The sequence below is a fragment of the Nyctibius grandis genome, chromosome 5 (genome assembly GCF_013368605.1).
Source record: "Nyctibius grandis isolate bNycGra1 chromosome 5, bNycGra1.pri, whole genome shotgun sequence".
Classification (NCBI taxonomy): domain Eukaryota; kingdom Metazoa; phylum Chordata; class Aves; order Nyctibiiformes; family Nyctibiidae; genus Nyctibius; species Nyctibius grandis.
Genome location: NC_090662.1, coordinates 79,650,615 through 79,672,547, shown reverse-complemented (window position 1 = coordinate 79,672,547; position 21,933 = coordinate 79,650,615). Strand labels below are relative to the sequence as shown.

The 21,933-nt window shown below is 44.9% G+C and overlaps 1 protein-coding gene across 2 annotated transcripts in view; it reads left to right on the top strand.

Moving 5' to 3' along the window:
• ETV6 (ETS variant transcription factor 6) overlaps positions 1-17,985 on the top strand; it is a 147,564-nt gene extending 129,579 nt beyond the window's left edge. For both annotated transcript variants that reach the window (XM_068402111.1, XM_068402110.1), the window contains exons 6-8: positions 7,440-7,582; positions 10,396-10,496; positions 13,794-17,985. In XM_068402111.1, coding sequence (XP_068258212.1) covers positions 7,440-7,582; positions 10,396-10,496; positions 13,794-13,899 — 350 coding nt within the window. In that variant the 3' untranslated portion in view covers positions 13,900-17,985. The remainder of the gene's footprint in view (positions 1-7,439; positions 7,583-10,395; positions 10,497-13,793) is intronic.
• Positions 17,986-21,933: the final 3,948 nt, after the last annotated feature.

Here is a 21,933-nt window from a genome sequence, read left to right as displayed (position 1 = left end):
AAAGTTGTAGCCGTGCCTCTCCACTTGAAGGTACAGTTTGCCCTAATTCCCAGCTAATTGCGTAGTTCAGTCTTGCCCAGCAGTACAGCTGAGAAAATGGTGGGACATGGAAATACCTGCTTTCAGGAGCCCTACCACGTTCACAGAATCACAGAATCACAGAATGTTAGGGATTGGAAGGGACCTCGAAAGATCATCTAGTCCAATCCCCCTGCCGGGGCAGGATTGCCTAGACCATATCACACAGGAACGCGTCCAGGCGGGTTTTGAATGTCTCCAGAGAAGGAGACTCCACAACCTCTCTGGGCAGCCTGTTCCAGTGTTCGGTCACCCTCACCGTAAAGAAGTTTTTCCTCATATTTATGCAGAACCTCCTGTGTTCCAGCTTGTACCCATTGCCCCTTGTCCTGTCAAGGGATGTCACTGAGAAGAGCCTGGCTCCATCCTCATGACACTTGCCCTTTACATATTTATAAACATTAATGAGGTCACCCCTCAGTCTCCTCTTCTCTAAGCTAAAGAGACCCAGCTCCCTCAGCCTCTCCTCATAAGGGAGATGTTCCACCCCCGTAATCATCTTCGTGGCTCTGCGCTGGACTCTCTCTAGCAGTTCCCTGTCCTTCCTGAACTGAGGGGCCCAGAACTGGACACAATATTCCAGATGCGGCCTCACCAGGGCAGAGTAGAGGGGGAGGAGAACCTCTCTTGACCTGCTAACCACACCCCTTCTAATCCACCCCAGGATGCCATTGGCCTTCTTGGCCACAAGGGCACACTGCTGGCTCATGGTCATCCTGTTGTCCACTAGGACCCCCAGGTCCCTTTCCCCTACGCTGGTCTCCAACAGGTCTGCCCCCAACTTGTACTGGTACATGGGGTTGTTCTTGCCCAGATGCAGGACTCTACACTTGCCCTTGTTATATTTCATTAAATTTCTCCCCACCCAACTCTCCAGCCTGTCCAGGTCCCTCTGAATGGCTGCGCAGCCTTCCCGTGTGTCAGCCACTCCTCCCAGTTTTGTGTCATCAGCGAACTTGCTGACAGTGCACTCTATTCCCTCATCCAAGTCATTAATGAATATATTGAATAGTACTGGGCCCAGTACTGACCCTTGAGGGACTCCGCTAAACACAGGCCTCCAAGTGGACTCTGTCCCATTGACCACCACTCTCTGGCTTCTTTCCTTCAGCCAGTTCACAATCCACCTCACTACCCGATCATCCAGACCACACTTCCTCAGTTTAGCTGCGAGGATGCTGTGGGAGACCGTGTCAAACGCTTTACTGAAATCGAGATAGACCACATCCACAGCTTTACCATCATCTATCCACCTGGTTACGTCCTCATAAAAGGCTATCAAGTTGGTTAAGCATGACTTCCCCTTGGTGAAGCCATGCTGAGTGCCCCTAATGATCCCCCTATCCTTGATGTGCCTAGAGACAGCACCAAGAACAAGTTGTTCCATCACCTTTCCGGGGGTGGAGGTGAGGCTGACCGGTCTATAGTTACCCAGTTACGTTGCTGGACCCATTCACCACCTTCCCACTTTGGCTAGGTTGTTTGATACCGCATCACCTTAAATCCTCTCAGTCCAGCTCTCGCCACAACTAAACCGCTTTAACTTCAGATTGGACAAAGTTCAACCATCTGAATTCACTTTAAAAAAAAGTACATGTGTGTGTTACCGGGAAATGATGTTTCCTTGTGCTACAGAGACATAGTTACTTTCTAAGTAAGCTTATTTTAGCCAAAAGGCAGGAAATTGCAACATGCCCAAACAATTTAGGTACCAGCCCTGACTCAACTCCCCTGTTGAATCTCCTACACTTTTAAACTTGCTGGGCCTCAGCAACATCTGTATGCTTTCTTGCCATGGCTTGCTAGCCAACATACTCCCTGTGGAGAGTTCCCCTGTGTGACTTCTCCTTTGGAGGCCTTCTAACAGCCAAGGAAGTGATTTAGGCTTCATGGAGTCACTTAGACCATTGAGACTTTCCTCAAACAAGTGATTTACACTTACAAAACAACCATCCACATACAAGGCCCTCTCTCAGTTTCTCCATCCTTCCTGAAAGTATATGTAACAGCTTTGACCTTCCTGGAGGATGCTACTTTCTGTATTGTCTTCACCAGCCTTCTGTGGAGGTGTCTCTTTTGCCAGTGGAGAAACTCCTTCTAATAGCATTTTCTAGCATTGCCTCTTCTTGGATTTTCACCAGTTTCGTAGGCTGCATTTTACTCTGGATGGGCTCTACTCCAAATTCATTACACTCGCTAAGAGTTATCAGGTAGTCTTTGACCTGTAGTCTCTATTGTCCTATTAAAGATGGTCTCTACTGGCCTAATAATGGTAGATTATTTAGTTGCTGCTCCTCTGTCAGTCAGAGAGACCCCTCCAGAACCTCATATTTTTTTTCCGTGCAGTCTGTGGAGAAAGATACCCAGGGTGTAAATAATTTGTGGTTAAAAACAAAAAAAATCACTGAGTGCCTATGCTCAAATCCCTAAAGGTCTCCCATGTGAAACTTGAAAGAAGGCAAACTGATTTAGGTACTCTGCAAACAGAGCTCATATATTTAACTAAATTGTGCTGCCAAGCATCAGCTTGTCCATAACTAACGGTGTGCACGCTCATAGCTCTCAGCAGAAGTGGGAAGAAATGCAGTGAGCCTACATCTTTTCTACTGGTGTTTAAAGCTAATGCTTTTTATTTCCTGTTTGCAGGGGCCTGAGACACAATTGCCACAGTTGCATTGATGCATGCTAGCTTATTAAATTATTGCAACTCAGCCATATATCTAAATTTGCTGATAGACAAGTGTAACTTCTGAAGATGAGTTTTTAAGTGGTTGAAGGAGTCAATCCGAATTTTCAATAATTTTTAGTTTTCTTGTTGAAACAAACAGAGATTGAGAGGTCTAAGACACTTGGGTGGTTGGGTTTTTTTGCAAATTCCATCAGCCTAGTAAATACCTCTGCAAGTCTGAGCAGCTCAGTCAGTTTAGAATATGGGATGGGGCCCTTGATCACTTGGGACTTTTCTTATAAAGATCTCAAGATGCAGATCTGAGTTCTTCTCATTTGAGGAATATTTATATTCAAGGTTAGCCTGAATCCATTCTAAAAATTAAGTTAACAACAAAAAACAAATCTGCACTTGAATCCTACCACTTCTCAGAGTCTGAATTACTCCAGTAATTTGCGACCCAGACATCTTGGGCTGAATTTTTTTGGGCTTTCTTGTTTTTGTGAAGGAGGGGGACACGGGGAGGGGGGAGGAAGTAATGATAGCCAATGGAAAATAATCAAAGCCTTAAGGTTTGACTAGAATTTACTTGCTAGCCACACCGAGGTGAATTGTGCAGCCCTGGCACAGCGCGATGCACATTGCATGTGCAATTCCAGTCAGCTCTCAAGGAGCCATCAACTCCTTGAAACTCTTCCAGGGACCACTGTAGAGAGGATATTAGGGGTCTGCCATCCCCGTGTCAAGGTTTAAGGCTGGGCTGGCTGTTAAACAGATGGCATGATGCTCTCTATTAACCTTTTCCTTCCCCTGGAAGGGGAAGGAAAAGAGAAAAGGGAAAGAGACTTACAGGTTGGAAAGTTAAAACAGTTTTAATAAACAATAACAATGAAAAAGAACATAACAAGAATAATGGTAATAATTAAATACATACAAAACCAAGATCAAGCTCCCCCCATGACAATCATGTCCCCAGCTGGCACTGCAGGGCAGGCTCTGGGAAGTCCCGGACTGGACTCAAGCAGATGGGAACTGGATTCAGGAATGCACGGATTGGGATCAAGGGCGGTAGGAAAACGAACAGAGTCCTCTTTGGACGCTGGCCATAGAAGAAGAGAGAGAGCAACCCCTGTGATCCCTAAGCTTTAAACTGAGAATGACCTGTATGGGAGGGAATACACCTGTCCTGTCCGCTCCTCCCCGGAGGTGCGACTCTTCTATGGCCCTTCACTTGTGGACTATGAGGAATTTAGCAGTGACCTTGGTTTCTATAGACATAAGTATAAGCAAGAGCCTTTCTGCATACCATTCCTACCGTTACCTTAGTGATAACTATAAACTACGAGCGTTATCAATCCTAGAAGCAGACACTGTCTGAAAAACCTGTAGTTAGTTTCAGAAAGTACAATTAAGAAGAAACTTAGCTGAAAGGAAAAATCACTGAAAGGAAGATTGTTTCTGTCATAGTCCAAACCAGGACACCCCATCACTAAGAGTTGTATTTATACACTTGGAAATTTTCTAGAGCATAGTTATGGCAGTATACTACTGATTAAAAATAACATTGCATATTACAAATAATGAGGTGAAAGTAAAGTTTAGTGTAAATCATATCTCTGCAGAACTGTAAATATTAGCTGTAAGTTACTGCAATCGGAGAGTGTCTGCCCTGGGCTGCACGTTCAAGAATATGACAGAGCCTGACATTGACTTGCCTCTGCGGGAGCACAGTCCCTCCAGCTGACCCCAAGGAGGGCCATTCCTTCCAGGACTAGCAGTAGTGGCACAAGCACAGCCAAATGACTGACACTGGGACGCTGAATTCCTGCAGCGCTCTTCTGATGGGGCCGTACGCCAACCGACCACCTCAGCAAACTTCCAGCACAGTCCAAAAGTGCTGGTTCAACAACAGACCTACACGTCCTTCCTCTCTTCCCACAGGTTTCTAATAAATTCCTGCCTTGGCCAAAAAGTGTCTCTTTTTTCCTTGAGGAATGTCAGCTAAGTGAATGTTTTCCGATTTGAAACTGCTGCCACCAAGACAGACCTCGCTCGCGGATGAGGTGGGGCCAGACTGAGCCCACCACGGGTGTTTAGCCCAGTACTGCCCACTGATGGTCACAGTGAATGATTCATCACTGACCTAGGGAATCATATTACCTTTACAGTGATTTTAATGAAGGACTGGACAGAAAGAAACCATGGAGGTCTTTGAGAAATGCTGATCTAAACCAGTGAATTCGGCATGAATTGTTGACACGGACTATGCAGGTTTTGTTGTTAAACGTTATCACAGATTACACGGGATGATGAAAAAAAATGGTAGTTTTTGGAGCGCAGCAGTATTACCAACTCTGATCAACTGGTAAAATTTGCCCTGGGGAGTCAGAGCTAGAGGAATTGAAGCAAAAGTAAAATTAAAAAGAGACGGTTAAAGTTTTTGTTGTTTATTTTTAAATTAAGATTCCTACACTAAAAAATCATTTTCTATACAGTCTTTCATTGAAAGAGTTGAAAGAAGGAATTGCATGTGTGCCAAGGAACCACTTACGTGGCCCTTACTATTCTATTACCTGAGCACCTCCCACATTATTAAAAGGCACAAACGAGTAGAGCAAGATAATCTCCCTTTCCTTGTTCCTTATAAATGAAGTCTAGAAAAGGAGGTTTTTTTCTAATATGTTCATGTCTAGGAGTCTAAGCGTGTGTGTGTGTGTGAAAAATTACTGATGGAAAGGTGATGGAAGAACTGAGTTTTGTGAATTTGTGAGAGAAAAGATGACAGAAATTAAAGTGGTAGCCTGAGACTTTCAATTTCACGCTCCTCTGCAGACCTCCTGCATAGTCCAGGGGAAGTCACTTGTGCCCAGAGCCGCACAAGGGGTTGGCTGCAGCAGTGCCTGGCATTGCAGTGTGTCATTGCAGCCAGCTACCTGCTTGGTATCTGCAGCTGTGGGGTAGGTGGCTGGGCTATGTGCGTGACTTGAGGTGGAGGGACAGAGAAGGGAAGGTTTTTCTGCATCCATGTGCCAAGAAGGGACCCGTTTAGGCTGGTCATTGGGAAATGCATGCAGAGGAGAATTGTTTTCTCTCCTGGTCCCAGCTGCGGGTACCTTATTCTAGGTGAGAGGGAGGAAGCTACCACTGAACAACATTCTCATCCATGAATGAAAAAAATGGAAATTGGTTTAATTTTTTAAATTAAAACACAAAAAAAATTTCAAATGGGAATGGACATTTTTCTGTGAAAATTGTTAATGAAAATAAGGTTTCTCCAACCAAAAAATCTGACTGCCTCTTTCCTTTCACATTCCTCCTCTTGTAGATGTCACAGAAGAGGTGACCGTCGGGGTAGGTTTCAGCTAGAATGGAAACCTGCAATTTTTCCCAGATCTCATCTCTTCAAAATGCACTGCTTTGCACTCCATAGGACTGGTAGGGAGAGTCTATAGTAAGGGCACTGGCAAACTAAGCTCTAGTTTTAGAGACAGTACAGGTTTCAGAGATACTCTTTACAGCTCAAAAGTGGGAAATACCATCAATAATTTTAATATCTCTAACTATTTCAGGTGTGCTCATTAAACGTGTTATTCATATACCTTTTCAAAAAGCATTTTATATTCTCGTACTGAACATGTCATCATCCCCATTGAAGCATGTACCAACCCCAGACAGACAGGAATAAAAAGACAGGCTGACGGGAATCCATTTTAGCACCTAGAAGCTAATGTCTTTGGTTGACTGCCCTTTAACCACTCCAATAAGCCCTCTCTCAGAGACTGGTTTTGCTTTCAAAGTAAAACGCAACTATACAGCCATCTGAGGGGTCTGGACAGTTGAGCTATAAAAACTCTGTTGTTTCTGACAGCAGCAGAACTCCCAGCTCTATGCAATTCACTTTCCATATTTCATAGTTGCCAGCTATTACGCTGTGCTGCGCACACACACATTGCAAGCAGGAAGTAGGAGCAGCTCAGCTCTTGGCTTCTTCAGTCTCAAGAGACTGCCATGAAACTGAAAAACACTAAACTAAAACCTAAGTATCTGTTAGACCTTTAATTAGCGACCTAAGGAGTGTTTGCCAAGAGGAAATTTGAATTCAATTATCCAAATAGAAAGTATTTAACCTCTCAATAGCACTCAAGTAATTATAATACTTGGGTTTTTATTCAGGAACCTTAAAAAATAAAACAAAAAGGAAATTAAAAAATGGTAAAGGTGTCATTTTTGTATCACATGGAGTGTACAAAGGAAAGCTGTAACATTGCCCATGCTTTAGACCCCTCATGTTAGCACAGAAAGGGGCAGCCAAAAGCAGGGAGAGCAGGTTGCAGGATTATTGATTTCCCCACTGAAACGCCCAGCAACAGCATCAGGGCCAACAGTGGTAGTTTTATGTGCATCAGTACAACAATAAACACACAACTAAGATCAGCAGGTCATCTCATGCAGCTTTCAATGTGATAAAGATGCTCAGTCAGTGTCAGAAGGACTAGGACGCATCAGAGGAGGCTGTATATTCCCGTACATTTTGCAAACATCAGTCAATACCAACAAAGCTATTTGCATTTCAGATTGCAGCAGCTGTTTCAGCCCTGTTCCCAACTGTCCTTTCACTACACATCCACCCAAAAGTTTCCGGAATTAATCCCAAGGAAAAAAAGTCAGTATTTTCTTCTTCCTCTCTTTACAGACTGTAGGTTGCTTTGGGATTATGTTTATCAGCTGCTTTCTGACAGCCGGTACGAAAATTTCATCCGATGGGAAGATAAGGAATCCAAAATATTTCGGATAGTGGATCCCAACGGGCTGGCCCGGCTGTGGGGAAACCACAAGGTAAGGAAGCAATGCAGTTTTCCTCCTACGGGAGTTCGCCTCTTGTAACATCACTGGATTCACTTATAAACAAGAGAAAAGGAAGAAAGCATGTGCATGTAAACTAGTGCTGGAAAGTTGTAAGCTTTCATTCTACGCGCATTAGAAATATAAAGCATCCAGCCTCAAGCACTAAAACCTATCCTTCATATAGAGAACCTGTTGGTTTGGTTGAAAGGCATTTAGTTATAAATGCATTTAATTATAAAATTACAAGGAGTGCAAAAATTAACGGTTCTTCTCTCTCACGACATCTCATTTCTTCCCAAAACCTGATGCGAAGGATGTTCTGGTTAGATGTGGTCTACAAGGAGCTGTATGCTACATCTCAGTGAGAGCTTTCTGTCTGTGTTCCTGTCTGCACCAACATTCAGATTTCACATGCTGTCCTGTGACAGACACCAAATGCTGCAGGATTATGTATTGCCTTTTAAGAGGGTAACTCTGCTTTGTTCTGTGGAAAGCAGTTACTGATTTTTGCAGTTTGGGGCCGAGTATGTATAGATATATCTGTAGAAGCAGATGTGTATGAGTATATTCATATGAATATATGAGTAGTCAGCATGGATTTACAAAAGGGAAATCGTGCTTGACCACCCTGATATCTGCCTATGATGAAATTACTAGCTTGGTGGATGCAGGGAGAACAGTGGATGTAGCTTATCTTGACTTTAGAAAGGCTTTTGAGACTGTCTCCCATAATATCCTCATAGACAAACTAATGAAGTATGACCTGGACAAGAATACAGTAAGGTAGATTGAAAACTGGCTGAACTGCTGGGCTGAAAAGGTTGTGATCAATGGCACAAAATCCAGTCACTAGTGGTGTTACCCCAGGGATTGATTCTGGGGCCAGTGGTGTTTAACATGTTCATTAATGACCTGGATGATGGGACACCCTCAGCAAGTTCTGAGACAATACAAAACTGGGAGGAGTGGGTGATACACCAGAGGGTTGTGCTGCCATCCAGAGGAACCTGGACACGGTGGAGAAATGAGCTAATGGGAATTTCATGAAACGTAACAAGGGGCAATGTAAAGTCCCCCACCTGGGGAGGAATGACCTGGAGAGGTGTGGAACTTTGCATTTCCCCTTGTTACATTTCATGAGACCCCAGATGCGGGACTGATTTACTAGGAAAGTGGTCAGACACTGGAGCAGGTTGCCCAGAGGAGACTGTGGAGTTGTTCTCGGAGATGTTCAAAACCCAACTGAACGCAGTCCTGAGCAACCATCTCTGGTTTATCCTGCTTTGAGCAGTGGAACTGGACTAGGTGATCTCCAGAGGTGCCTTCCAACCTCAACTATTCTGTGATTCTGTATATGAGTATACATAGCCTATAATCTTGATAAGGTCAAGATTTTCTCATGTGATTCATGGCTTACAAGAACATCTGTCTTAGAGGTCTTCGTCTGCAACACTGGGAATGGAGAGTTCTGCCTTTACCCCACCTCCGTGCTAATAATCGGGCCTTGCCATCATGTCTCATGTTGGGTGTCTAAAACTGAAGCTACTTCAGACCACTATCCACTTGCGAAATGCAGTGGCCTTTTAGCATGTAAGAAATGGAAAAAGCACACGTGGTATTTCAGGGGGCTTCCCAATGAGCAGAGTCTAGATTTTTGCAGGGAAAACATTGTCATCGTTAGTGTTTAATTGCCACAGGAGCTCTCTACGTGGCCTCCCTTAGAGCTGTTGCAGTCAGGGCAAGCAGAGGAAGTCTGCTCTTAGGGGAATTTTAGACAAGCGGATCAGTCTCATGTAATAAAGCCAGGTCAACACTACAGCCTTCTGCCTGATCTTGGACTGACAGAGCTGTGCCAAGCCCAACTCCTAACATGGAGGCTCACAGAGGAAAAGCGTGCTTCTACTGGTTCAGCATGTTTTGCCCATGGCAAGGCAGCTGCTTTATACTCGTGCAAACACGGCTTTGCCAGTAGAGTTGCCTCTCTGCTGGGGGTTTCTTTGCCAGCATAGTAACCAGTGCTCCTTGTACCAGAAAAACGCTCTTGATGTAGACGTAGCCTAAGGGACTGATCCTGCTATCCCAAGTCAGTACTATGGGGGCTGCCCACATACAGCTCTTCCAGTGCCCCTCACTTAGCCTTGTGACACTCGCTTCAGCAGGACCATACCTCAGTCACCCTGCAGTGCTCTGGCTATGGCCTTTGGGGTCAGCAGCTCCCAAAATGAAGGGGAAGCTCTGTCATAGAACCAGATGTACCACCTAATGGGCTTCTTCATTTACACCTGTATAACAAGAGGATAAACAGGCTCTCAATCACCACAGTGCTCTGTAAGCATTAACTAGTTAATGGAGGGGAATCCCAGAGGAACAGCGCTCTTAGCAGGGATTGCTGACAGATTCAGTCTGTTAGCCACTGTTCTTACGCTTTTGCAAAAGGTGGTTTCATTAAGAACAAGCCTGTCACATCCCACTTGGCATGAGCATCTCCCTCCATCTAATATCTTCTCTTGTGGTTGATGAAGCCTTTTGTTATCTGTGATCCAAGAAACTGGAGGAAAACCTCACTTGGAATTTTTGTTAGACTTCCTTGCTTAAATTGCCTTGAATGTAAAGAGACCCATAAAAATTTGGTGATGAGGGCTGGAGGGGCAGGATGGGCCTGCAAACAGCAGAAGAGTGGAACATGTAATTTCTTGAACTGACTTGGTTACTAGCTATGATAGTTCTGCAACTCCTTTTGGGGCTTAGGAAGGTTTTAATGAATCATCTCACCACGTTTTTCCTTTGTCTTTTGAAAAAAACAGAACAGAACAAATATGACTTACGAGAAAATGTCCAGAGCCCTACGCCACTACTACAAACTAAATATTATCCGAAAGGAGCCAGGACAAAGGCTTTTGTTCAGGTAATTTTTTCTTTCCTTTGCCATTCCTTTCTACAGACAATTAGTTTTTTAAGATGGAGGATGGAGTTATGTGTGGGATACTTCATTGCCACAGCTATAACACAGATGACAATGGGCATATATTTATAAAACCTGTCTAGACTAGTGCTTCCCAGCTTTCAAGACAACTGCACCAATTTACAAAAATACAGGCCTGTTTCAATGATCAGTGGAGTCAATAGAAGTCTTTTCACTTGCTTCAAGCGGGCTGTGCCATTGTTTAAGATCTTAGCTAAATGATTCACAATCTCAGCCAAACTGCTGGAAAACCCACTCCAAGTTCACTTCTCAAACACAGCTGCTGGTGAAAGCTAAGCAGGGATCAGGCATTTCCTCAAGTGCATCAGCATCACAGAAGAGAAGTGCTGATGACCATGTCTTCAGTGGTGCTACCTTCAAGGAAGAGAAGGACCTCCAAGAGCTGTTCATAAAACCTAATGCATCGAATTGGATGATACAACCAAGAATTTAGGATGTAACGTTAAAGCAGGGAGTTACTTGTACAAACTAGAGTGCGGCTGGCAGAGAGCGAGAGCGCTCCAGTTCTCTTCAGGCAAGACCAGTGAATCCTAGTGCGTACGTCTGACCCACAGAGCACTGAACTCAGACCAAAGACTGCTTTGATGTCAGTGGTCTGGATCTAGTAATGTTCTTGGAAATTATATCAATAGGAAGGCAGTCTTGGAGTTTGTTTTCTTAAATAGCTAACAGAACTGCATTAGCACTCAAACTATCTACAGCTGAAAAGGTTTCTGTGGAATGTCTTGTTTATGTCAGCTCTTAGAAGGAGACTTAGATGGGGGAAGGAGAGTGAAGAGAAGAAGGAATCACAGGCAAAACCGACTGCATGATTTTAGATTTTTTTTGCAGAAAGTTAAAACAAGGTTGCTCCATCAGCAGCAGTACCAAGGGAACCTGGATTGCTATGTCCTTGTGTGAAGACTGCGCTGCCCGGGCGATGATGCTCAGTAGTGAATGTGCTTATCTTGGAGACTCTCCTTTGGTGGGGGCATAAACAAATCAGGAGTCCATCTCTTCTTAACCAGGCTGCCTGTTTTCTCAAAACTGGAGAAACTTAATACCCTTGGAGACTTCAGTTCCTCTCAGACTTGCCCAAAATTGACCAACAGATTCAAGGTCACCAGGGAGCATAAAACATGAGCATATAGACCTCATTTCCTTCGGAAAGTGGAAAAAAAACCAACAAAGCATTTTTTGCACAATTCCCAATAAAAACTTATTGATGTTGTTTTCTTAGACCTATTTATATCTGAAGAGAAAAAGAAGAACAGCTGCAAAAAATCAAGCCATTAATATGCCTTTCTTGGCTATTTCTCGCAAGCACAGAAATAATAGGAAATGTGACTTTATAAGTAACATGCAGGCAGTTGTCATCAGCAGATATCTGTACAGAGCTTTAAGTAAAATGGAGTCAGAGAAGGATTTATAATAGGTTGCCTGCATGTCTTCTGCAACAAAAGAGGTCACAGATACTGTTTCTTCATTAGCTTGTAGTTCTGGGTTGGTTTTTGAAAATTTAATCAAATGCTATTACAAATACCCATGCTTCGAGTTTCTTGGCATGACTTAAAGCACAGACCAGAAAGTACTGCAGTAAAGTTCACATCAGCCCATTTCCCACATGGTTTAGGAAACAGAGCAGACAGAAGGTAGGGAGGGCAGCAGGAGCACTCTCTGTTTTGACTTCATCCTCACGCAAGATCAACAAGACAAGCAGAGGGTTTAAATCAGGGCACAGTCTGGCCCGTAGGCTTTGGTGCATTTTCACTGTGTAGCCAGGGACTGATTCACCACTTCTGTATGCTAGTTTTTCACCACCGTAACACCGTTTATATCAGCAGCGTTCTTCCGGCATACAAATGGGAGTGACGCAGCACTGAGTCACAGCCCCCTTTTTTTTCCCCCCTAAATGCATATGTGCACATGATTTCCAAAATTAGAAGGGGTGGCAAAAGGTTAGTTCCAGCCTGTGCGATGCGTTTGCTGAGAGACTCCAGATTTTTCAGACGGAAAGCCCTCAGCTTTATAACCTCAGAGGCAGAAGAGGAGGCAAGTCTTGCCCATTAGCTTCAGCCGTGATTTTTCTGGGTCAGTGATAGTAACGAGGCTCCTGTCAGCTGGTTTTGTTTTCACTGGGGCGAGGATACTGAGCATATCATCAACCTGAAATAAAATCACCTCCTCTGATTAACACGTTTTGTACTGCTGAATGTTAGCCAGTACATCGTTAATGAAAGACTCTGAAATTTTGTAACACTTCCAGCATAAACATCTTTCATCCTAATTTCTCCAGAAGTACTTATGAGTTAGGGAAGTGATTTGTGTTTAAACTAGGATTTCATCCTTCCTGTGCTACTCTCTCTTCCTACGCCATTAAATTCAGAAAGAAAAAGCAGAGCTTTCCTATGCTATCTCTGTGCAGTGGTACACGAAAGCATCCTGGCAAAGATCAAGACTGCAGACTTGATCTGCAGGCTGGTGGATGTCCTTTCCCATTTCCTACTGCTGCCATGCCTCCCCAGAGGCAGTTTCTGTTCCTAGCCCCCTACAGACTTACTGCATCAAGACATTAGTGCTAGGAGCCGTGGCATTCATTTAGAGAGGATGCTGCTTCATTACAATTAGGCTTGCTACAATCACACAGGAAGAGACTGTCTTTGCTCACAGATCCCTAGCCCAAAAGCTTTTTCTTTCAGGGCTTTTTCCATTTCCCAGAACTTGTTCTGACTTGGTCCTTGGCTTTTTCCACCACTCTTTCTTTGGTGTTTCATATTCCTCTTCACTCACCTACACACAAGCCTACACAAACCAGTAGCCCTCTGCCTCTCCAGGCCTTGCAAGTGCTTTTGCTTTGAAATACGCTGGCCATGAAGGTCTTTAATGTTTTTGTCACCAGACACCATAAATGAGTGTACCTGTGGCATACTATCTTACAGGACAACAGCAAACAATATGAGGGAGAAGAAGTAAATGTAATTCTTTGGAAAAGACCATGGGGCTTGGTTCAAATTTGGGCTTTCAAGGAGCAGGGGTAAACGCCTGTGATTTTCTTGGTTTCCTTTCAAGGTATGGAGGAGGGGAGACACCAGTAAGCTGGGGAGAAGCTGGGAAATACTAAGGCATTGGGAGGATACAGCAAAGGTGATTTGGGGAGTGGTACAGCTTAGGGGCCTCAATGTCTTGATGAAGGTAAAAGCTGAGACCACTGGGAAATCCACTTGTTTCTCTGTTTTGCAGGTTCATGAAGACCCCAGATGAGATTATGAGTGGTCGAACAGACCGCCTCGAGCACCTTGAATCCCAGGAACTGGATGAACAAATATACCAAGAAGATGAGTGCTGAAGGGAACTGGTGCACCCCCTCTGTCGGTCCATGGGAGAAACATCTGCCCAGATGACTGGCACAGTTTGGGAGGGGAAGCAACAATACAGAAGCAGTACTTGGGGTCGCCGCTTAGCTTGAAGACCACGCAGGACCTGAAGCACCTTAACAAAACAAACAGGCAGAAGTGGTGCTGGCAGAAAAGTATAGGGGAGAAAGCCTGGACTTATGCACTACTTCATAGTTCCTACAAAGTCTCCCTTGATTTCTTTCTTTCTTTTTGGTTTGTTTCAGTTTTGGGGGGTTTTTTGTTGTTTTTTTTCCCTAATAAACATGCAGTTTGACTTTCCTTATCTCACATAGGACACGACGTCAGATTATGCTTTTTTTTTGGAAGGCTTTCCTATGGAAATAGAGCACTCTTATTTTCTAAGCAAGTCTCATGACATAACACCGCATAAAACAATAGCATCACAGAAGGGATTTGCTCAAGGGTTCCAGTTTGCTCGGATCAATTTACATGTGCTGCACTGGGAAATGTGTTGAAGCTACCAAAAGAATTGACCACACATACTGCCAAACGAAGAGGAGTCACCCTTCACTCATAGGCTGGGATGTCATCCCAGCACCTCTTGGGCTCATGATGAGTCCTGCGAGTGGCTATTAACTGCTGGAATATGGACCAAAACCAATCACCTAAGTGCTCCAGGGAGGAGAAAAATAAATGTGACAAACCTCTGCAATAGACTGGTGTTGACATTTTCCCTCCCTCTAGCAAAGAAGTGATAGAATGGAGCGGGAGGGAGGGAGGACGGGGACAAATACATATATATGTGTATATATATAAATGTTTCATATATATATGTATATGTATGTAACCCCCACAACACATACACAATGCAGAATTTCAGCTCAAAGCTTTCTATAAAAAAGCAAAGGCTGAAGCATCTGCAGTTACAAAAGGGAGGGATGTTTCTTATACCTTCTAGCAATTTTGGGGTGAAAGGTGAAGGACTGTTCCTTACATTGTAGGGAGACAGCAAAGGGATCCATCACATGGTTTGTATTACTCAGAAACCTCTCCAGGATCATTTTGGCTGCTGGAGAGGTAGATGATTCACCAATCTGAAAACTGATGGTAGAGAACTAGAGACCAAATAACTATACTTATATCTTGGAATTTATTTTGGCTTTGTTTTGGGATTTGTTTTTTTTATGCCTCCCACTACCCTCACCCACCCCACAGCTCTGCCATCAAGGGAGCTTGTCTCAGCTTGCCTGTTTTTAACATGATTTAAAAGACAAGAAAGAAAGAAACCCTATAGCCATGTTGCTTTCTTGATTTTTGGTTTTGTTCTGATTGCAAGGTGCCCCATTTTTTTACACCCCCAATTTGCTTTGCTGCACTGAGGGTGCTTTGCGTGAGGTGAAGACCTATGCCTAGTCTGGTCGCAGGAAACTCAGCAGTCCTTGATGCCCAATAGAAGAGAAACTACTGGCCTTTTTCATTTCACATTGCTGGGGCCACCATGACAGGAAAGTCTGTAGTGTCCAGATGTCCAGCGATCCATCATCAGTGGACCTTTTAATGGAAGGGAGATCTAGCAGCAGCAATAATGCTTGCAAAGGAAGAAGATGTGTAGAGAAACTGTGAAGGAATCACATGGTGTCTGGAAGAAAGCACATCCACATCAGTTCATTAAAACAGAAAGCTGCTTTTATGGGTACATGCATACTAGAAATGGAAAAAAATTAATGGTGTAATCTAATCTGTTTCAACCAAAAAACAAGGTACATTGCCATGACAGAGCTTTTAGCAGCTATTAAACCAACACAACCTTTGATCTTACCAGATATTTAACAAGAGGGTTAATCTATCCAGGAAAAAATGTCACTCAGCAATGAAGTGTCCCGTATGTTTAAACAGAGATAGTCCAATGTCACAAAAGACTGACTTAATATTGTCACAGGTCGTAGATGGAACAGCTTTGTTAAGGATGTAGATAGGCATCATACAAAGAGGAGAGATTTTTCAGAGCCAGTATCTGATGAGGAACGACAGGGTGTACATCTCTCCCTAAGCTTTTCACAGCCACATTTTTTTATTAAATCATTGTCAATATGTTAGAAGTCCCAGAACAGCACATACTTGACTTTTTCTGCCTCAAAAGACAAGACACGGGAGTGTGTATCAGAAAGATGAGCAGACAACCTGTCACCTGTCTCTGCCGTGACTCTGAAGTCCTTGGAGCTTAGGAGATGTGAGATTGGGAGACACTGAAGGACTTCAGTGGTCACAGATCTGAAACCAAAGGTCTCTTGAAACCAAGGGGACAAGGAGTTACTCTGCTCTCTCACCCAGCTCAAGGGCACCCAAGTTGTGGCCATGTCTCAGGAGCTGGGATGAAGAGGGTATGGTGAAGATGTGACTATGAATGAGAGATGAAGTGTGATCAGAAGTATCAATGTAAAGAAAGGCTCTTGCTGGTTTCTGGTGTTTCCTAGGGAGCTCAGTGGTAGAAAGAAACCAAGTTTGTGCACAGAACAATTCATATCCTTTACTGCTCTGGCTGTGACAAGTGCATAACTGCAGTATGTTGCCGGCTGCAGCTACTGTTACGAGATGGTGAGGGAAAGAAAAAGACAAATAGGGATCTTCTATGTAAAGTGATCTGATACGGGTTTTGGTCACAGCCAAGGTGCACACTGCAAAATACAGAGAATGAGAGTCAATCCACCAGTGTAAGCCCATATGCTGACTGTGTATGCTAGCAAACAAAGTTCATCCTCAGCACTGGGCAAGACAGGAAAAAGCAAGGAATGCTGAAATCACAGGTGTTGTCCCATAGGGAAATTTTCTAGGGGAAATTTTGTAGAGGAAATCTTCGCTTTTACCAAAATGCAATCACTTTCACCTGCAGAATCCAAGTCAAAGGGAAAAAAATACTTGGTGGCTGTTGGAAACTCTTCCAGTTCACATGTAAAGGACATCTTAAGGCAACTTCTTCTCCACCACAACCACAGAGAAGAAGTTCTCTCAAGGCTGATGCTAGCTGGAATGAAAATAGCCTTTGAACTTGGAGCAGGCCGATCCCACAGAGGCCCTTCATGGCTGGTGCTGTCCCTTGCCTTCACCTGCTCTGCGTGGCACAGCAGTGAGTGGCATGGGTGACACTGCAGCTGCCACCGAGCTGCGGGGGCTTGGGACCTGTTGTGGTAGCTGCAGGATTTGAACTGCTCTTGGGGTCTTGGAAGCAAGTTTACCAGCTATGACTAAAAAAAATAAATCCAGGTTAGAGCAGCTGCAGTAGACAGGTTCCCTTCTACCTCGCATCCAAATGGCAGTTACATGGAGTGCAAACAGAGCATTAGCATAGTGAGCTGTGGGAACATCTGGCTGCCCGTCTGGGTTAACAAAGGTAACGCTGTCTTTCCGCCAACCCTGACACCCACCTTCCCTCCCTGATTTCTGATTTCCCAGTGTAGAATCTGCCAGCAGCAAAGCAGCCAAAGTTTCTGCCTTTGCCACCAAAGCAAGTGGAAAAAGGGAGAAAGAGTCTCATCCTTGGAGACATGCAAAAGCCGATTGGACCAGGTGACCTCCAGAGGTCCCTGCCAGCCTCAACACCCAACAAAGGATCTTCACACTGTGCAGTTAAGTGGGACTTTCATTGCCATCAGCTTGCTACAAGTCTGAACAGGCCACAAGCCAGTCAGGTAGGACATGCTGCAGTTCCACAACAGAACATTATTTAAGTTTCAAACCTTTTGACTGCCTCTCCATCCAAAAAACACTACTGGCACCCTTTCTGTGAACACTATGTCGCTGCCACCCTTTCTGTGAACACTATGTCGCTGCCACCCTCCCCAGATTTCAAACTCCACGCATGCATTCTTCAGATCTCTTTGTCAGACTGCAACCGTGTGCAAATCCAAAATGCATCAGTTCGAGGTCTTTTTTTTTAAATAAAATTCTAGTCTGTTTTCATTGATGATGGCTTTTTGGTTTTTTAAGGTGTGGGGCTAAGGGACTGAATCAAATGAATGTAACAAAACAAAAACAAAAAAGCCTATTCTCAGGGCCAGTGAGTTGCAAATAGTTTTTAAAATGCCTGTAATTACATCATCTCAATAAAAAAATTTAATATAAAAGTGGGAATGCCAGATTTTGTTGGTGCAATCATTGCTACAAGGTCCTTTCTTTTTAAGAACTATGGTACCCAAGTATCCTACAGCACATAGCAGCTGTTTCCAATCAGGAAAAGAAACCTACAGGCTTCCCATGCCCAAACGTGTACGCACAGAGCCTGGATCTTCCCTGGGAAGCGTTGTTTGGAAAAGTTAAGGCTGTCCCTTGGAGTATTTGCTTTGCTGCCTGTCCTTGGAGATGAGCACCTCACTCGTGCCTAGATGGATGTACCTGGCCCTCCTTCCTTCTCTTGGAGAGGATATAGCAGCAAAAACAAAAAAAATGAGGTGGTGCAATGACTGTTGCATCTTTTTTTATCCTGCTAAACAGGCCAGGTCAAGGAGTTTGGGAGCAAGAGGTTTTTCTGCAGTTTTCATCTTTGCAAACCAGTGTAGAAACACTGCCACTAATATGCTGCCCTTCCAGCATAGGGGGACCTTATTTTCCCATCTTCACCCCTAATCAGGCAAGGCACGGGGACATCGGTTCTACCAGGTGCTGGGTGCTTAGGGGACAGCAAGGTGAGGTGGCACAAGCTGCTCACTGCTGTCCATTGCTCCCTGCGGCAGTCCCTATCTCCTGCAGAGCGGCGTTACTAGGGCTTACAGCAGCGTGAGGCTCCTGGAGGGTTTCTTAACGCGTGGCTCCACAGAGGTGCCACCAAACGCCACAGCAAACACGTCTGGTCATTGAGGCCCAGCTGTGGCATGGTGGCCATGTCTGGTGCGCTCTCTGGTTGGAACGGTTCATGGCGAGTGAAGTCGTTCAGATCTCAGCTACGGCTCAGGATGAACCCATGATAATGATGTGGCTGATCTGTGCGTTATCCACGCAGCTGCTCCTTGCTCACTGTTTGTTCTTGTTTAGTTTTGTTTTGTTTTTAATTTGTTACCTTTAAACCACAAGGCAAAGGAATAAGCACCAAACAAAACCCTCTCTGAACCAAGACATCAAGCAAAAAGGAAACAAAGTGTGTTGCTCTGTAATTCAGTCCCTTCGGGCCATTTCTCTTCATTTTAGAAGAGGAAATAGACGTATCCTACATACACCCTCTCACAGCTTTCTGTGCACCCTGAACAATAGCAAGCGCTGCAGGTTGAAGGCATATGGAGGAAGTTCTTGGTGGTTTTGGTTGTTGCTCCAGTGAGGATGAGGCTTAGCTCAAGAGTTAGTCTTGAGCCCAGAGGGATGTTAGAAAGCATCCTTTGGAGGCTTCAGGACAGAAGAGGCCCAGCAGCACATGCTCTCCCGTTTTCATCTCCCATTTTCAAAATTAATTCAGCTGTAAAGGAAAGCTACCAGGCCAACACTAGCGCGGGGATCACGGATGATGCACACATTTGCAGGCTACCACAGGCATGATGATGCACGCGTCCTCCAAAACGCTCCCCAGTGCTGACCAGGAGAGATTTTGCAAGGGTGTCAGAGGACCTCAACAACCATCCATGCACTGCCGGGACTTGCAGAGGCTGACAGTGAGGTACTGACAGCAGCATTTTTTTAATTATGTAGAAACACATTTTAAAGTAATACTTAGCAGAAAGGTTTTCACTTCTCCCAGATGAGACTCCATCTGTGAGGCACAAGCAAACAAGCATGTGCTTTTTTTCCCCTCAAAGACTGATACTGATTCAGACAATCGTGACTTCAGTGTGGAACCCAAGCAGCTTCTGAGCAAGGCAGAAAGAGCCACCTACAAAAGGTGTGAGGGCACGAGGAGAGGGAGGATTCACTACCACAGTATGAAGCCAAAAATGAAGCGTACTTCATTAATCACCTGAAAGAAAGGATTGGTGTGTCGGTGTAAATATTCCCATAGCACAGGACCAGGTGGATTTACCGCATGACAGCTCTCTCCATACTGGATTCCTGTGCACCCGGGGATCTGCTGGCTACACTGGATTCACCCCAGGCACCACCCTGCCCAATTCTGCTGCAGACAGCAGCAGCCCTTCCTACCCCATGCAAAGCACAACAGGACTGGAAATCCTGCCAAATTATACCCACCTGATAGGAGAAAGGTGCCCTATTTCATGAGCTGCTTCAGAACAAACGGCTGAATGCACGCAGATGTCCCACCAGGCCCAGCAAGGAGGAGGAAGCTGGGGAGGGAGGAAGGAAAGGTCCAAGCCTTCCCCTCACTGGACAGCTGCCTAAGAGCCCAAAAGAGAGCAGGGCGATGCTGGGGGATGCTTCCCAGCACATGCTTTCAAAAGAGGCAAGGACATGAAGTGCCGAGAGATCAGTGCCAGGGCAGCTGCAACTCCAGCACAAAATGTAAGACACAACTGTGCCCACTGGTGAACAAGATCTCATCAGTTTCTTCATTCTAGGTGTTCCTACCTGTTTTCCCCAACCGACTCAAAAATTACATGTCATTTTGCAGCCGAGGCAGAAAAAGAGGGGCAAGAGCCTGTCCTCCCACCTTCATCCCCCCAGTCCGCCCTTTCCTCACTTTGCTGCCCTAAGAAAAGGGGAGTGGGATGTGAATGCGCAGCAGCCAGCTGTCCCCTACGTGAAGAGACATTGGTGTGCCACACACAGGAGTGTGTGCCTTGCTGCCAAGCACATGGGGACCTGCCCCACGCCAGCCCCCTCACTCAGCCCAAACTGGGTTCAGTGGTGGCAATGTCACCAGTGAATGAAGTAGCCTTTTTCCTCCTCCCCTGTAGCAGTAATGTTGTATCCCTGCTGTAACAGCTCTCATTTGCTCAAAAGGACAGCACTAACAGCGCTTAACAACTCCCTTCCATGGTTGATCATCAGAAGCCAGGCAACCTGTTTGCTTATTGACCGGCTCTGCGCCCGACATGTGCTCCTGGTTAGATTGCCCACTGAAGGGTAAGACTTGGGCTGTGTGTAATGGTTCACTCGGCAGGACACCCATTTCTTCTTGTGATTCTTGTCAGACCGAGGCAGGCTAAACATACAAATGGGAAAAAAAAAAAAATCTGGCAATTGCTATAGAGAATTGGGGCAGTGCACATGTTTACTTCCATGTCCATTTATCAACAAAAGCGAGAGCGTGCATCTCTGCCAGCCTCAGTAGAGCATCAATATATTCCAGAACAGGAACCAGACTGAGATACCAATTTAACACCAGGCAGACCTCTTTCTGTGACTGCACTGAGCTGGCTCTCACAAACTATAACCAAAATTTAGGGGAAAAAAAAGAAAACATGGCGCTCTCACATAAGACAATAGAGGTCGTTATGACCAATATGATCAGTTGTAAAACCTGCAGGGACTCATCAATCTCTCTGCCTCCTGCAAACACCTCTGCATAAAGTTTCTCAGCATCTCAAAGTGCTGGAGAACAGCCGCAACAGGAAGAACGATAACTGTTCAGGAATTAGAACTGATCTCCTGCCGCCTGATAAACACTGTTAGCCTGGGGTTGTTGACTTGAAGCCAAGATCTGCTAAATGGACAAAGTTTTCAAGTCAACCCTTCCCGGTGTTTGACAAGGTAAAGGGAAGGAACTAGAGTGAAGACAGCTCGAACAAAGCAGGTATTGTTCCCTAGGGGCTCCAAAAGATATGAAGGCATGACCCATCAGAAGAAAGCATGCAAAAGCAGCAGAGATGGCATGAAAGCCGAGGCAAGCAAAGCGTCAGTTTGGACAATCACAAAGATGAAAGCTGGGTGTGTTCACCACATGCCTTTGACTTTCCTTCCCAAAGGCAGGGCCAAGGTCAGTAACTTTCTCTTGGCTAATGCGTGCTTACAGGATATGAACCAGTCTCGATTCAAAGACCAGCGGAGTGAGGACTCCACCTCCTCTGTACCAAAGGTTAATCATCCCCTGCATTAAAATACGTCCCTTCCTTTCTGTTTAACTGTATCTTAATTCCACTTCCAATCAT